This window comes from Heterobasidion irregulare (genome assembly GCF_000320585.1).
Source record: "Heterobasidion irregulare TC 32-1 unplaced genomic scaffold scaffold_07, whole genome shotgun sequence".
NCBI lineage: Eukaryota > Fungi > Basidiomycota > Agaricomycetes > Russulales > Bondarzewiaceae > Heterobasidion > Heterobasidion irregulare.
In genome coordinates, this window is record NW_009258203.1 from 1,660,148 (window position 1) to 1,674,500 (window position 14,353).

Below are 14,353 nucleotides of genomic sequence, written 5' to 3' on the forward strand. Positions count from 1 at the left end.
AACACTAATAACAGCAGCATCGTCGCACAAGTAGTCTTTGAACCCTATTATTCTAAGCCAACGTGAGGCCATTCGCAGTCTGCGTGACCACAAAGGGTTCGGTAATATCTACAAAGTGGAGTGTCAGAGCCCACACGTAGTCATATGAACAAGACATGACATACTGATGAAGGACGTGCCACACAAGTTCTGGTTGTCAGAAACGTCATCTGATGTGAGCAGGCCAGGGAAGTCGATATTCAATGTGTGATACATCTGCTGCCCGCAGTGGCTGCATACGCCTCTCGTAACGAAATCAATGTCCGCAGAACTCGGTTGGATGACAAGGGATAACATGACAAAGGCAAGGTTGTCGCTAGTGAGCGTGCCAGATCTGTCTTCGATGCGAGTGAATAGCTCAGTAAGGCAGAGCTGGTTCACAGAGGTGCTGCGAGGAGGAGGTGAGCACGGGGACGACAAACAAACTTATAGTGGAAAGCGCACTCTTTGAAGCAGGCCATCTTACGTGCCGTAGGGTAGATGCTTTGTATCGTTGCGATAGCAGATTCAACGGTATAGTTCGTTTGACTGGAATCAAAGCCTTCAGAGCAATCTGGAATGAGGGTCTCGAAGACAGTGGCAAGGCTCTGATTTGTGCAGGCGCTCTGAGAGCAGAAGTCTGTGGACCAAGTATTGATAGGAGCAACGAGAGAGGCGTTGTGGTCGATGCTAAAGAAAGGGATGAGACCCGCTAAGTTGAGACACGACGCCTCTGGAGAGGCCGCGACGCTGAGAAATGTGGACTGGCACTGGCTTGATAGAGAACTGTGATGATTGGGACAAAATGTCAGTCTACTGACACACGGACACAAGAAGTCGTGATGCAAGGAGCACGTACGACTGGGCAGAGACGGAGGACGCACTTCCTACAATCAACGCGATGGCTACAATGGCGAAGGAAATCATGATGTGATACGGGGCAGAGAGAAAGGTGATTGCGGGAGATGCGGGGACGGGGAGCTGTTTAATCCCAACAAGCGTTTGCGCTGCCTTTTATAAGAAAAGGAGTTTGTGGCATACTGTGGCATGCATCGCCTCTACTCTCGAAGCTTCGCCATTCTGTTCCACCATTGTGAATGTTCCCTTGTTTGGTCGCTGTGTTTGGCCTCTCGAAGAAAGCTGGCGCAGGCAGTATCCCCGCTTTGCATGTTTGCTGCTTGCATCTGAGATAGACCCTGGGGTTCGGTTTGGTCGAATATGAAACGGCCAGGGTACGTCCATCGATTACGCTGCCACCTGCTCAATAAACATATAGATTTCCTTCTGACGTCACTTGATTGTCGTGTGCTTGTACGCGCGATGTATCCTTCGGTATTTGTCGTGTTTCTCGGCTTTCCTTTGCTCATACGTACCAGAGCACTGTGACGCTTCCCATGTTGAGGCTCGACGTTTCTTTCGATATATTACTGATATTTCGCGACAGAAAGCACAGTAAATGGCTTTGGGCACAATTTTGAACAGTGGATTGGGGGCTGAAAGCGTATCGAAGCATTAGGTTGGGATCAGGCGACGTAGGGCGACGCGGAGATTGCTTCGACATGAACGCTTACCGCTGTCGCCGCATTGCAAGCTGGCAGATGGCCTACGCAGCGCCAACATCATCTTGTCTTCACAATGCATCGTATCATTGTCGGTTGGGTTCGGTTGGGCGAAGTGGCGTTGGAGTGAGCGACGGCGTACAAGGGGAGTTCCGGTAGGCCCAAGCACGCGACGCGAGACCCCGAAACTACCTTCTGGGCCTACCTTGACAAGCTTTTGCCGCTGTAACTGTGTTTCGTGCGCAGACAAACACGTTCCGGCTTGGTCTCGGTGTCGACCTGTCCTCAGACGTGTATGTTTGGTACCGTGCATCGGTTCGCGCTCGGCTACTTGAACAACTCGTTTGCGAATGTACTTTTCGACAATCTGTGTGGGATCACAGCGTCGCCTTCATCCCATGGTGATAGGCTAAGTAGACATGGCGGAGCGCACGCTCTCCGGTATGCAAACAGCATTGATCTTTTGAATCCAGTATTAACCTCCCATCATCGATCGCGCGCTCACTTGGTGATGCCGCCCTTCTCCCCGCAACCACACGCCTATCTCGAACACGCGCTGGAAGGAAACTCACCATGTGTGAGGTCGCTCAAGAGCACTCCTCATTGCGCCGTGTTCCTCCTTGCATCTCTCCCGTCGCCTGTCAAATCCAGCGAGCACCTCAATGCGAAAGCTGCTCCGCACAAACGGCCGCCCAAATCCAAATTCAAATCACGGGCTTTCGCGATCCTGTTCCCATACTGAACGCGATGCATGGCCTCATGATATTTATCGTCGACGAGAAAGGAGAGGGGCACAGAAAAGGCTAGAAGAGGACGGCCAACAACGATCCTTCGTTGGATCGTATCCATATCTCGTGTAGGTCCCTTATTCACCTGTAACCCAGGGCTTGACTCTAACGCATATACTGTACATACTTAACTTCCGCACCACTTGAGCGTCGCCAGGTTCGCCGGTCCTGCGTTGATATCGCGCCATGTCCAACATTCTATGACACGATATCTGTCGCCGTCCTGCCCCTCATGCAGAGTCTTGCGAAGAGGTGTCTTGACTAGAACAAATGATAAAAGCATTAAATTCAGACCCAAAACTCGAAAAGCCTGCGGACCGACCAACCAACTACAGTAACATAGCAGCTGCGAGCACAGTGCAAGCACGCACCAGATTAACATCGGACAATAACTCAGACCCCGACTCCGCACGCACGCAGAGGAGACCACACTGACTGGCTACACGTAGCATCTTCTGAACAGCCATTCATGACCGACCCTTGTGGTGCGTACTAATATTACTGAGAACATTATCCGGCAACACAATCAGTGTTTTTGAAGTCCGCACGCTTATATAGAAAGCTAGTCACTACGGCTGCCACATCTTGCATTCATTGTCGCTACGAACCCAACCCCCCGTTACTCCTCATAACAGCCATCATGTCCGACAAACCTACTGTGGTGCCCAAAGATGCGCTGGATCCGAGGTGCATTCTCCAGCGACCTTCAATAGTCTATTCCGCGTTTACTTAGCCAGTGGCATATTTGCATCGCACATCGGGCAGCAAACCTGATCATTGGACAGTTTCCATGGGCGCTAGGCTCAAGACACTCAACGCGTTCATCAACTCTGTCGCCGTGACGAGCCCTACAACCAGTCCCTTGCAAGTACTCGAAGTACTCGATGTTGAGATATTCAACTTGAACAGCTTGGTTGCGTATGTTCGCGCCCGACACAAGGCGTTGTCTTTTGTGTCTGGCTTTTCCTTCAACGATCTAGCCTGTGGTTTCTTCCATGTTAGCTAGCTGACTGGGCTGAAGCTTGGATCTGCAAGAGATGCCTTGAATCCCGAGTATGTTGCCTTGCCGCAACTCAATCTGAGGTTCGACTGACTTGCGTTCACTTTGTGGCATCCAGGGCTCCCGACTGTTGGGCTGAGATCGCGCGCCCGAAATTTTCAACCTTGGATGCCATCATCAATGATCTACACAATGGCAATCGCCAGAAGGCACGACAGATTGTGGAGGCTGAATTACTGAACCTGTGCTGCGTTTTATCAGCCGTCTGCTGGCTACGCAATTGATGTCGTCAGTGTCTCGCATTCTACCCGAAATCTTGGCACGCATCTAGTTTCGCAGCCACGATTCGACGCATTTCCCGGAGGACAGAGTCCGCTGCATCATCAATATATCTTGTGTCTGCCATCGCTGGCGCGAGGCTGCTTTGGATTATGCTTACCTCCGGGGAACAGTCACTAGCCCAGCCCCGGGAGAGGAACGGCCGGCCGAGATGTTGAGGCGTGCAAAGGAAGCACCTCTGATGGTACACTCGTCTGCGCCAAGCTCTCGATAAAGGCCGGTGAAGCCCCTCGATCTATCGATGCTCTTGCCTCTCCCGTTCCGCATCGAAACGTTTGAAATCTCAGACCATGTGGACGACCTTCTAGGTCTCTTGCGGCTTTTTCGTCGAACCTGCCCCCATTTTGGAATCTCTCTCGCTCACATTCAAACAGGCACTGAGGGTTCCTCAGAATCTATTTGCTTTACACGCGCCGAGCCTCCGCATCCTCCAGTTCTCTGGACTCACCATTTCTTGGGCCTCTCCAATCTTGATGAATCTGACCATGCTGGACCCGCGTCTACCACAAGAGCTTCGTGAGCAGCAATTCATACCCCTGACGCTGCGGGTTTTTGATGGCTTGGAAAGAATGCCTGGTCTCGAAGTTCTATGCATCCACGATTGTTTTCTACATTTTCCACGAAGAGGGTCTATCGATGAACATACTAGGCCAAACCCTATCGAGCTTCCTCACCTTTCGGAAATTGAGTTGCAAGGGTCGTCGCAGGCTTGTGTCGTCATTACCAGAAGCATTCAAATCCTACCGACGACTGTCCTCAAGCTTTCTCTTGACGCAAACGAGAATACCGATGGTTTCGCCGCTTTGTATCCAGTCATCGGGACTGTGAGCGGCAACTCTGACAACGAGAAACCTTGGCGTGGGCTCAGTGTGTCCGCTTGGCTCAGCCTCGACATCAAGACTTGGAAATCGTCTCGTTCTGCACAACAAGCGCAACACCCTGAAGGCGACGTTTACATTCACATAAACTATAAATTCCGCCATACTCAAGACTTGGATCCTTTGTGCACGATCTATAGAGCCCTCTGCCGATCTGATCTCTCGACGCTGTCTATCAACTATCCCTGTGATGATCTCCGCGGCTTTGCACTAGCCAGGTACTGGCTGCCACTTCAATGTCAACAACTGCAGCATATCTTGCTCCATGACGGCATATGGGCATCGTGCTTGATCGACGCGCTGCGTCCTATCGAGACCTCCTCTGGCGACCACACACGCCGCACGACGGCTGTTCCGTTTCCTTGCCTTCGATCTCTCGACCTGATCTACTATTATAAGAATGATCTCTGAGGGAAACTGTTCCGAAGGGAGCTGTTCCAAGTAATCACGAAGCGGAAGGATCTACAAGCTCTTCTGGACAGCATCAGGTTGAAATTCTGTGAAGGTCCCGTGTATGACAAACTCCCCTGGTCTGTGGCCAGACATTGAACTATTCAGAGCTTTTATGCCTGCGTTTCGTATGGATTCGGATAAACCACCAGGGATAGTCCAGAGCTATATAGGTCAGAGTACTTATGTACCGGCACAGAAACCAGCGATCGTGTGCACAAGGTCGGCAAGGTCTTCACACTCGCCTCGTCGACCTCACTCCCTTCGTCTTCCCAAACTGCTGGAGCGGGGTGCAGTCTATGCAGCCGCAAGTCTTGGACGGTGCATGCCCTGTACTGCCAGCCCCTAGCCCCCTCTTCTCATGCGGCTTCGCGCGTCCACGCTCTGCGTCCTACGACGGCCCCGTGCAACGATCGCGGACACGCGCGCGGGCGGCCGCTGTCGACAAAGATGACGAGCACGACGCGGTGCCCGTGCGCTGCTGTGTCTGTGCTGCCGTGTGTCTGTGCTGTCGTGTCTGTGTATCGCCTCCCCTGCCCGTGGCGCCGCGCTCTGCGTTCTCCGACCGCTGCCGCTGCTGCCGCCGCCGCCGATGACGACGACGCGGTGTCTACTGCCGTATGTGTTTTTGTGTGTGCCACCTCACCTCCCCTTGCGCATCGTGCCGCGCTCTGCGTCCTCCAGCAGCGCCGCGCCGCGCCGTGCGAACGCGAACGGGCGCGGCGGACGCTGCATGCGCGCCGACAATGACGACGGACGCGGCGCCCGTGCGCTGCCACGTGTGTGTGTCACTGTGCGCAGCCAGCCGCCCGCCCCTCGTGCGCCCTCACGCGTCCGCGCTCCGGTCTCCGACCGACCAGATATGTATTGTGTGCGTACAGTCGCGACCATACCACTATGTATATCCGACGCCGCCGCTGCCCGTGCGCGTGTATGCTGCCGATGTGCGGTTCGCGCGCGCGTCGGGGGGAGCCGAGAGCGGGTGGGCAGATGTGGCAGACGTGGCAGACTCAAACGTGTCGGACGCGGTGAACATGTCGGGCGCTGAGGTGCCGTGGACGGGCTCGCTGAAGGGCTCGCGTGCTCGCGAGCGGGCGAACGACGGGATCTTAGATGGATCCGCGTGTTGCGCGCGCGCTCGAAAATGGGCCGTGCGAGAGTGCTGGGGATCCGGGACTTGAGATCTTGAGACTCGGGAGTCGGAGTCGCAACTCGGGAGTCGGAACGATGACTGGCCGGGTGCATGCGTACGTGCTCGATGAGGATGTCGACGGGCAGCCCCTGTGATGAACGATGCGGCGCGACAGGGCAGGGCAGGGTAGGGCGGCGAGTGCGAGCCTAGGCCTGAGGTACAGCCTGACGACGCGTGATCCCAGCCACGCTCACGCTTGCAGACATAAACACGAGCGAGTGAGTGTAACGGGCGAGAGCGACGTCATTGCTCGAGCGCCTGCCGCCACGACGCCACGGTGCCTCTGTCGCACCACCGTAGCATATCATTTGGGATGTCGAATATACGCGTGCGAGGCCGTGCATGCGTGCGTGTGTTCCCGTGCTCAGGCGCAAACGAGCCCATCGACTCCAGAGTGAGCGAGGGTCTGTGAGCCCCAGGGCGCGTAAACGCACTCGGGGGTTATGAGTTGATATGCAGTGATGAACGAATGCGGAGCGGAAGATGGGTATGGATGGCAGTGCGGCGGGGAGACGTCTGTGTTGATGCGCCGGTAAGTGTGCGGATTTGAGCCGCGGGGGAGGACGTCGAGGATGTGCATGGGGCAGTCAGGAGTCTGAGGGAGTCGGGAGTCGGGGGGAGGTTGACAAACATATGGGCGGGCAGACCGAGTGATCCAGAGAGCCCATGTCTCTGTTAAGGAGGGACAGAGGGCGGATGACATGGGAGTTGTCGGTCGGCGAGGGCTTTGAGGCCTTGAGGATCCAGAGTGCGAGGATCAGCGGGCGCGCAGCAAGAAAGAGCGGTCAACACCTGATTGCGTGAGAAGGCGAGAAGAGATTTGTTGAGGCAGAATAGACAGCGATGTCGACGGGATGCAGGGTGAGGTCGCGCCCCCGTTTGACTGCCCGTGATTTCGAGGCGCGGAGGCTTCGCGGCGATGACCAACGCAGTGACATATGGGGTGCTCAGCACCTAGCGCTCTATCAGCAGAACGCACTGACACAGGGCTAATCCAATGATTATATCAACGCGGTGCCCTCAATCTCTGTCTAGGACTCGGCCACCTTACCAGGAGGCCTTTGGCCTTTGCGCGAAGGCCAGTTAGATAAATGTACTCCCTTCTGCCGGCGGTCAAGGTCGCAATAATCTCCGACGCCACTACGCTCGGCTTCCTCCGCCTCGCTCTTTCGTCAGCTCCCCTGTCTGTGCAAAAAGATAGTGTAATCCATTGTGAAGCGCCGGCATACGGCCCGGCCAGGTGGACATTCCTTTGTTCGCACTTATGTGCGCTTGTGGGCGCGTCGGGAAGTCTTGTCATCGGAAGAGTGCAATAAGAGTATGTATCTGCCGCCATGGAAAATATGTACATCAGTCCCATCAGAAAAATTGCACTGTTACCCACGCTGATGGACGAACCGATAGCGCAAAAGCGAACAAGGTCGTTCGTCAATCCAAGGCTCGCCCGTGCAGCTCTGAAATGAGAAACAGCTAGCGTACAATCTCAAGAACCTTCATCTTCAAGAGGTGCCCAGGTCAAAAAGATCAAAAAGCCGTCCAGCGAGGTCCTTATCGATTCAATATGGGAGTTCTACTCGCGAGTCTTGAACATCCCTTGTGAGCCCCAAGTACAACGTGTTTGATCGATTGGGCGGAGGCACGAGGCTGGTGGAAGCTTCTCGTACGTCCGGCGAAGTTTGATGCCGTGGTCACGTACGGCACCCAGCAGAGGAAAGTGGCACCGCTAGGCGTCGGGTGGCGAGGACACAAAGAGAGGACAGCCCCCAACCAATAGACCATCGGTGTGCTGGAAGATCGTATCAGCAGTATCGACGCAGCACGGGTAGACCCGAGAAGCCAGCGCACCCGTCCCGATGTTGGTTTGCCTTCAAAAAGGAGGTCCACACAACGAGCAACACAGGTTCTCCCGCCCCCGCCCCAGCGCCTCTCCTGCACCCACATCTATTCACTCCAAACTCCAGCAAACGTCAGAGAAATGAACAGCTACGAGCACCCGTTTAATAAAGCGGCCGACGATGCGTTGTTCGCCGCCTACATGTCTTCAGCGTTCTTCGACCTCCCGTCAGAGGAAGCCGACTTGGCGGACAGTGGCTGGACCCATAGCGCTGTCCCCCTCAACGACGCAACACAAGCCACAATCCAGGTACGATTATACAGATCTGGCCGTACCACGCCACTCATCATTACAGGTTCAGAGCATGGGGCTTAGCCCAGAAACTAGCGACAACGCTGTAGGCGAACATGAGTGCTGTGGAACCCTAGCAATGAACGGTGCAGAATACCTTGCGCCTGCGATTACACGTGTGCAGGAGAACACCCGCTATAGTAAGTTGTCCCCATGCGAACTAGCAATGTTGTAGATGTTCATTGCCCATGTATCGTAGCCTGCGGTTCGATGTCTAGGCCGCCTTCGGTGTTGCCATATGTCCCCGGGCCAGCCTTCTCCCCACCCCACCTTCTTGCTTCCATTGCCCAAGAGGGCCAAACGGCATCCGCATCGTTCCCGACCACCAGCAAGAAGAGGCCGGCATCGAATGCAGTCCGCGCGGGTCGACTGTCAGCGCCGAAGCGCATAAGGACGAGCAAGGACGAATGGAGCGAGTCCCAGCAGCCCCAATCAGCAGCAGACCCACTTCGACTGCTCGAATCCGCTCCGGAACACGAGAGCAATGCCCTCACCAACCACACTTTTACATCAAGCACCTCCAACTGCGAGGACAACGTCCTCGCAGTTGGAAAAGTCCCCGACACTGTAACCGTGTTGGGACGAGGGCCGCCACCGTCGCGGCCAGCAAAAAGAACTCGGCAGGGGAACAAAAAGAAGACACCGTATCTGAGCACCGAGTTCAACTGCCACATCTGCAAGACCGGCTTCGTTAGGCTGCCCGAATTGGAGCGCCACAACGGGACCGCAGGGCATGCAGAGCAAGCCCGCCAGGAAGGCATTGAGGTGGTCATCGAGGTCAATGACTCGTTGAGGTGCCCAGTACCGCGCTGTAAGATCGTCAAGCCGTACAGCCGGCGGGACGCGCTCATGCGGCACATGCGCGAGAAACACCCTAGAGTCCCGATTCCCCGAACCTGAGGGGCAGGAGCGCACGAAGGAAGACAGGGAGGGCTAGATTTCGGCGAGAGTGATGGCAGTGGGAAGGGCAAAGGCGAAAGGGAAGGTGGGGCGTTCAAAGAATGGTGAGCAGTCCTGTTTCCGCGCACCTCCCTCTCTCCGTCCTTTATATTGCTCATAGATCGTTCGTATGCTCACTCCCCTTGCCACTGTGTCTTAGGCACTGGATGTCCCAGCACCCCTCCCTCTCATCCATTCGGATCGATGCGGGTATCGTTGCAACACGCTTCCTCCAATTCCTTTGCCATCGCCGCTGGTCTGTAACTCTACGACCTCGATGGTTCCCATGAGGCCGGATGGTCCCGTTAGTCTCCTGAAGATGGCAGCATCAGCGACGCTCCTGCAAAATTAACCAAGAAAAGTGCTCTTCATGGATACAACACCTGGTGGTGTGAGGAATCTTTCACAGCTGCAAACTGGAGTCCACGATCGCATCGAATCAAAGCCGCGATGCTCGACAGACCGCAAGCAAGTGTGAGAGGCGCCGGCATCGATGAGCGTGCCCGTCACGAGTCCGCCGTGTCACGCGGCGCTCGAAAGACTTCCCTGCATCCTCGTCCATCTTGCTACCTTTTCTCTTTAGGCTCTGTGCGTGGAAAAGGGCTCTTGGCTAATCCTTGTCTTAACATGCGCCTATTTGGTGCTGTGTATCGTCTCGCTGGGTCCGCACCGAGCTGCTGATACCCTGGCCATTCTCTACGACCTCGCCGTCTTGAACAACCGGTCCGCGACCTCACGGATCTGTGCCCTGCACGAGATGGTTTCCGCGCATTTGTCGCGTGGCCGACTCACGCGGCAGATGTGCAAGCTCGACGGTATGGTCACAGCTCGTTCTCACCCCCCCATCCTCCTACAACCCTTCGCGCAGCGCACGCCATCTATACGCCTGTTTCATTCTCAATTTATCGATCGCATGCTCATTCGGCGGCGCTCGCCCCTCCGCGCTCGCGCTGGCATGTCTTTCCACGGCGGTCCGGCCACCTCGTAAAGTCTCACCGCGATCGCGTGTCCGTCGCTCGAACAGCCGTCCTGAACCCATGCTGGAACGAACCCCGCCATCGCCCCGCTCCACGCAGCAAGAGCTCCAGCCTCTCAAATCTCAGCGCCCGCGCGCCATACCCTCCCCGCCTCTCTGCCCCCTCGCTGCGCCGCACTAGGCCGCACTGCGGGGCACGGACCGAGCCGCTTATGCCCAGGCGACGCGCGCGCAGGGCTCTCTCTCTCGCCCGTTGTCGCCCATCGCCTGTTATCCGTCACCCACCGAACCTGGCGAGCGTCTCGGACTCGCCTCGGGGCCAGGCACGACGCCGTCCAAAGCGCACGAGGCACGGGCGCTCCTCGCACCCGTTTCCCCAGACACGCGCCGACTCCGTCGGCAGCATCGGCGACGAGAAGGAAGGGGAAGGGAAGGGAAGGGAAAGAGATAGGGGAGGGAGAGCAGAAGCGTGGTGATCCTCTCATCCTCGCTGATCCCCCTGTTCGAGGCCTTCCCCACAGCTTCCTTGGTATACTGCTACAAGTCTGGCCTGCCCAGTATGTGATCTATCGTTGCAGGCTCACTCGAGCTGCCGTCGTTTGAGCTGTCATAGTTCCGCAGAGTCCATAGTAAAAGGCTTTCATTTAGTACAATGCCGATAGAGATATCGAGGCGCGACACATGAGATGGATACAAATCCATGTCAGGCGAAGCTTCAGATTTGAAAGCTGTTTCCTCACGTTATACTCGTCCAACTGAAGCTTTGGAGACCGTCGAAACAACACGTCCGTATATCCAGACTCGACGCCACTGATTTTTTTCCGACATAAAAACAAATCAAAAAGTTTAACCGATAACACTACTGGCAGAATCATTGCCGCTACGAGCAAGGGCGACGGACCCGGACTCCAGCGTGATCGTCGAGGTCAAAGTCGATTTGCCAGGGAACGGCGCCACCACGTCGCTGCTGCTACAGTCGCGGACAAGCAAAGTCGACAAATTTCGACACCCATTTCTAGGGCTTCCCGGTTGCACCGGAATCGATAGCAATGCTTGAGTAGATGTCGTGGAAATATTTTGAGTAAAATCCTACCAGCCGTTAGTCCAGAAAAAGTAAATTTTTGACCCGGAAACCTCCAAAAATTGGCTGACCCCACAAAAAAGGTCTATAAATCATGTAAAATACACCAATCGACTCCTTTCAATGAGTAATGTATGAACCCACCAAAAATTTTGCTAAAAATACCTATATTTTATCGCCAAAAAATTGTCAAGGTGATGTGCATATGGGCTAAGTGCTTGCTGGTGTGCTCAATTGAGAATGAGCATTGCTGCATGGCTCGTCTTCTCTCAAACCAGGCCGATGTCAAGAATCAAGTCTCCCTTCTTGAACAGTAGATTACCGCTCACGGTCACATCTGTATGTTTCTCCCAAAATTCCATTGTGAGCTCAACCCAATTGAGATGATGAGTAAACTGCTTATTCTGCCATTTTCAATTTTATTTCTCTCTGTTTATTGATTCCCTTTTTTTGGAAGTACTGGGGTTTTGTTAAGTACAGGTATTGTGAAGTCTGTAAGGAGAGGTTTGATGACGCGAAGAAGCATGCGCTTGTATGCCTCGACAATTGTCCCGTCGAGGTCATTTGTCACTTCTTCAATTGCTCATGGCATTTTATAGATGCATATCGCAGAGGGTTGACCAGGAAGGTGGTAGAATGAGCTATTCGCAAGCAGAAAAGTCATCGCACTGTTTCTCAAGGTGCGATGACGAGCATCGAGGCAGTTCTCAACTAGTTTACTTCACATGGTGTCACATGTATCTTTTTGGGGGCATCTAGCGCCCGTAAAAATTCGCCAAAAAATTGGCGGGTCCCAATTTCTCGTGGGAAAATCCTGAAAGGGGCATTTTTAGACATCTTTTGACTTCCTGAGTCTGAATCTGCAGTCAGATTTCGTAAATTTTAGGCGCGTCACCTCCGAGATGATGTAGTCGGTGCTGCCGTTCTGGGCGGATTGCAGCCCAAATTGATGGTTATTGATGACGTTGGCGAGACTCTGGTTCGTGCAGGCGCTCTGCGAACAGAAGCCGTGGAGCCAGGTGTCGATAGGGGTGACGAGAGAGGCATTGTTGTCGGCGAGGGCGAGGATGACGAGCCCCGCTCCGTTGAAACACGAGGCCGCGACGCCGGCAAGCGTGGACAGGCACTGGCTGGTTACCCCATCACTTTTATCGTTCGGCCAGAACGTCAGCATACGCGCTCGCAGACAAGACGCAGGAGGTACGTACGACTGGGCAGAGACGGAGAACGCGCTTCCTACGATCAACGCAATGGCCACAATGGCAGAGGAAATCATGATGATCGCGGAATTGCGTTCGACGGCTCAGAGGGCGAGGTGACGTGGGCGGAAAGCTTTTCGATACCGACAAGGTTTGCGCTGCCTTTTACCTCAGAAAATGAGCTCGTGGCATAGTGTGGCATGCATCGCCTCCACTCTCGAGGCTCCGCCGTTCTGTGCCGCCATTGTGGATTTCCCTCTGCGTGGTCGCCGTGTGTATCCCCGGCTCGCACGTCTTGCCGCTCGTATCCGCAATCGACCTCGCGATCCGGTTCGGCCGAACGCAAACATGAACGCGCCGGGGTACGTTCGTCGACCACGCCGCCACCCGCCGCTAGCGCGTAGATCTCCCCCCCCCCCTGATACCACTTTCTTGCCGTGTGCTTTTGCGCGTGACGTGTCTGGACGTGTCGGCCTCCTTTGGCCATCGCTCAACACGGTCGGGCGGCACCATCTGCACCAGTCGCGTCCGCCGCGTCCGCCGCCGCCGCGCGCGTCCGTGCCGTGTTTCTGTCCGTGGCGTGTGCATGCATGTATGCACGTGCGCGTGCAGCTGCCCCCGCTCCCGCCGCCGAGGATAGATGCGCAGCGTCTGTGCGCTGCTGCCGCCGCGTCCGTGTGCTGCCGCCGCGTCCATGCGCTGCCGTCGGCGTCAGGCCTGCGGGCGGGCTCGCGCGCAGTCGAGGGGCTCGCGCGCTTGCTTGTTTGCGAGCGGGGTGGACGGACGGACGGGCGCGCTCGCGCGCTCGGGAGTCGGCACGATAGCTGTCCGGGTGCGCGCGCGCGCGTGGAGTTGATGGGCGTGCAGCAGGACGTCGCAGGCCGTCGCAGCAGCGTCTGCGGCTCGACGCGCGACGCGGGGCGACGGGGGGCTAACAAACTGGAAGACGGCGGAGCAAGCCAGGGGAGCGGGCCTGGGCGCTCGGTGCGGCCTGTCGACGCGTGATCCGGGCGCTCGCAGACATAAACACGAGCGAGGGAGCGGAGCGGGCGAGAGCGACGCCACCACAGCCACGGTGTCGCTGTCGCACAGCCGCCGCCGCCGCCACCGCATATCATTCAGGACGTCGAATATGCGCGTGCGGGGCTGTGCGTGCGTGCGTGCGTGCGTGCGTGCGTGTCCCTGTGGCGAGGCCGACTCTCGAGCGAGCGAGGATCCGTGAGCCCCGGGGCGCGTGAACGCACTCGGGGGTTATTGGTCGATATGCAGCGATGGACGAATGGGGAGCGGGAGATGGATATGGATGGCAGTGCGGCGGGGGGACGTCTGTGTTGGTGCGCCGGTAATTAAGTGTGCGGATTTGAGCCGCGGGGGAGGACGCCGAGCGAGGACGTGCGTGTGTGCGTGCCAGAGTCGGGGGTCGGGGAGAGGTTGGAAAACATGTGGGCGGGCAGACCGAGTGATCCGGGGAGAAGGACGTGGACGGGTGCTGTCGGGGAGGGCGTTGAAGATGCAGCGGGCGAGGATCAGCGGAGAAGCAGCGGACCACGCCTGATTGCGTCAGAAGGCAGCCGCGTTGGCGTGGAATGGACGGCGGCGGCGGCGACGGCGACGGCGACGGCGGCGGCGACGGGAAGGCTGCAGTGCCCACGTCGGGGACTGGGATTGATCGCGGCGCCTGATTTGGAAATATGGGGCTACTTCGCGGACGCGACTGTTGCGCTCTCGCGGACGACGGTGACATGATGG

General features: G+C 56.3%; 10 protein-coding genes across 10 annotated transcripts; 5 read left to right on the top strand and 5 right to left on the bottom strand.

The window, feature by feature from the left end:
* Positions 1 to 52: 52 nt before the first annotated feature.
* On the bottom strand, positions 53 to 500 carry HETIRDRAFT_419615 (uncharacterized protein; the record flags this gene model as incomplete). The annotated part of the gene is made up of 3 exons (XM_009550227.1): positions 53 to 108; positions 165 to 427; positions 484 to 500. 3 exons carry the CDS (start codon positions 498 to 500, stop codon positions 53 to 55), a joined length of 336 nt encoding a protein of 111 aa, XP_009548522.1.
* A 9-nt stretch (positions 501 to 509) lies between these two features.
* On the bottom strand, positions 510 to 803 carry HETIRDRAFT_247865 (uncharacterized protein; the record flags this gene model as incomplete). The annotated part of the gene is made up of 1 exon (XM_009550228.1): positions 510 to 803. A coding segment is annotated over one exon (294 nt), but the record flags the coding sequence as incomplete, so codon positions are not given.
* A 2,202-nt stretch (positions 804 to 3,005) lies between these two features.
* On the top strand, positions 3,006 to 4,993 carry HETIRDRAFT_103464 (uncharacterized protein; the record flags this gene model as incomplete). The annotated part of the gene is made up of 6 exons (XM_009550229.1): positions 3,006 to 3,052; positions 3,131 to 3,283; positions 3,401 to 3,418; positions 3,484 to 3,628; positions 3,697 to 3,888; positions 4,013 to 4,993. 6 exons carry the CDS (start codon positions 3,006 to 3,008, stop codon positions 4,991 to 4,993), a joined length of 1,536 nt encoding a protein of 511 aa, XP_009548524.1.
* A 430-nt stretch (positions 4,994 to 5,423) lies between these two features.
* HETIRDRAFT_453009 (uncharacterized protein) lies at positions 5,424 to 6,927 on the bottom strand (the record flags this gene model as incomplete). Its single annotated transcript, XM_009550230.1, has 6 exons — positions 5,424 to 5,609; positions 5,679 to 5,804; positions 5,943 to 6,194; positions 6,284 to 6,313; positions 6,386 to 6,587; positions 6,659 to 6,927. The coding sequence occupies 6 exons, from the start codon at positions 6,925 to 6,927 to the stop codon at positions 5,424 to 5,426; spliced, it is 1,065 nt and encodes a 354-aa protein (XP_009548525.1).
* A 1,692-nt stretch (positions 6,928 to 8,619) lies between these two features.
* Positions 8,620 to 9,309, top strand: HETIRDRAFT_419616 (uncharacterized protein; the record flags this gene model as incomplete). The annotated part of the gene is made up of 1 exon (XM_009550231.1): positions 8,620 to 9,309. The coding sequence occupies one exon, from the start codon at positions 8,620 to 8,622 to the stop codon at positions 9,307 to 9,309; it is 690 nt and encodes a 229-aa protein (XP_009548526.1).
* Positions 9,310 to 9,798: 489 nt separating this feature from the next.
* HETIRDRAFT_453011 (uncharacterized protein) lies at positions 9,799 to 10,800 on the top strand (the record flags this gene model as incomplete). Its single annotated transcript, XM_009550232.1, has 3 exons — positions 9,799 to 9,867; positions 9,932 to 10,319; positions 10,373 to 10,800. 3 exons carry the CDS (start codon positions 9,799 to 9,801, stop codon positions 10,798 to 10,800), a joined length of 885 nt encoding a protein of 294 aa, XP_009548527.1.
* Positions 10,801 to 11,850: 1,050 nt separating this feature from the next.
* Positions 11,851 to 12,045, top strand: HETIRDRAFT_322492 (uncharacterized protein; the record flags this gene model as incomplete). Its single annotated transcript, XM_009550233.1, has 1 exon — positions 11,851 to 12,045. A coding segment is annotated over one exon (195 nt), but the record flags the coding sequence as incomplete, so codon positions are not given.
* Positions 12,046 to 12,234: 189 nt separating this feature from the next.
* HETIRDRAFT_453012 (uncharacterized protein) lies at positions 12,235 to 12,681 on the bottom strand (the record flags this gene model as incomplete). Its single annotated transcript, XM_009550234.1, has 2 exons — positions 12,235 to 12,550; positions 12,614 to 12,681. The coding sequence occupies 2 exons, from the start codon at positions 12,679 to 12,681 to the stop codon at positions 12,235 to 12,237; spliced, it is 384 nt and encodes a 127-aa protein (XP_009548529.1).
* A 100-nt stretch (positions 12,682 to 12,781) lies between these two features.
* On the top strand, positions 12,782 to 13,609 carry HETIRDRAFT_453013 (uncharacterized protein; the record flags this gene model as incomplete). The annotated part of the gene is made up of 1 exon (XM_009550235.1): positions 12,782 to 13,609. The coding sequence occupies one exon, from the start codon at positions 12,782 to 12,784 to the stop codon at positions 13,607 to 13,609; it is 828 nt and encodes a 275-aa protein (XP_009548530.1).
* Positions 13,610 to 13,718: 109 nt separating this feature from the next.
* HETIRDRAFT_453014 (uncharacterized protein) lies at positions 13,719 to 14,348 on the bottom strand (the record flags this gene model as incomplete). The annotated part of the gene is made up of 1 exon (XM_009550236.1): positions 13,719 to 14,348. The coding sequence occupies one exon, from the start codon at positions 14,346 to 14,348 to the stop codon at positions 13,719 to 13,721; it is 630 nt and encodes a 209-aa protein (XP_009548531.1).
* Between the last annotated feature and the right edge of the window lie 5 nt (positions 14,349 to 14,353).